This window comes from Nanorana parkeri, unplaced genomic scaffold (assembly GCF_000935625.1).
Source record: "Nanorana parkeri isolate BGI_ZX_2015 unplaced genomic scaffold, ASM93562v1 scaffold3255, whole genome shotgun sequence".
Taxonomy (NCBI): Eukaryota; Metazoa; Chordata; class Amphibia; order Anura; family Dicroglossidae; genus Nanorana; species Nanorana parkeri.
This window is the reverse complement of record NW_017309523.1, coordinates 1-607: the sequence shown is the minus strand read 5'-3', so window position 1 is coordinate 607 and position 607 is coordinate 1. Positions and strand designations below refer to the sequence as shown.

At 48.1% G+C, this 607-nt stretch overlaps 1 protein-coding gene across 1 annotated transcript in view; it reads right to left on the bottom strand.

The window, feature by feature from the left end:
- LOC108802966 (gastrula zinc finger protein XlCGF26.1-like) overlaps positions 1–429 on the bottom strand; it is a gene marked incomplete at its 5' end in the record, with an annotated part of 6,324 nt that extends 5,895 nt beyond the window's left edge. Inside the window, one exon of the mRNA XM_018574813.1 lies at positions 229–429. Within this exon, the coding sequence (XP_018430315.1) occupies positions 229–429 (201 nt within the window). The remainder of the gene's footprint in view (positions 1–228) is intronic.
- Between the last annotated feature and the right edge of the window lie 178 nt (positions 430–607).

The window sequence follows — 607 nt, the reverse complement described above, 5'->3', positions numbered from 1 at the left end:
CATCATGGTCTCTTTTTGTTGCAAGTGTGCATATTCATTGCAGGTGGGACAATTGCTGACAAAATCTTTGATTTCACCTTGCATATTAGGCCAGTAAAGAGTATCGCGAGCTTGTCTGTAGCATGCCTCACCCCCGATGTGGCTTGAGTGAATGCGGAATAACATTTCTGCTCTCAGTGACCTTGGCACTATAACTCTTGGGCCTTTGTATAAGATACCATTTTGTACGCTGATCTCATCTCTGAAGGACCAATACTCCTTCACAATTGCAGGTGCCGCATCCTCGTCATCAGGCCACCCACTTAGAACAATAGACTTCAGCGCTTGTAAAGTTTCGTCCCTGTCTGTGTGCTGTAGAAGCTGATGCAGCCGCTGATCTGTGACGTTGAGATAGTCCGCTTGATTGATTTCGGCAAAGAAATGTTGTTCCTGTCGCAGCAAACAAACTGTATGATGCTCATGCTCACTTCTGGGTGTCACATGATTCGCAGTAGCTCTGCTCAGGGTTAGGGATGGGCCGAGTGTTCGATTCGAATCGAACATCGGCAGTTCGAGTGCTCGACGAGCGTAGGGTTGCCACCTGTCCGGTTTTCAACCGGACAGTACG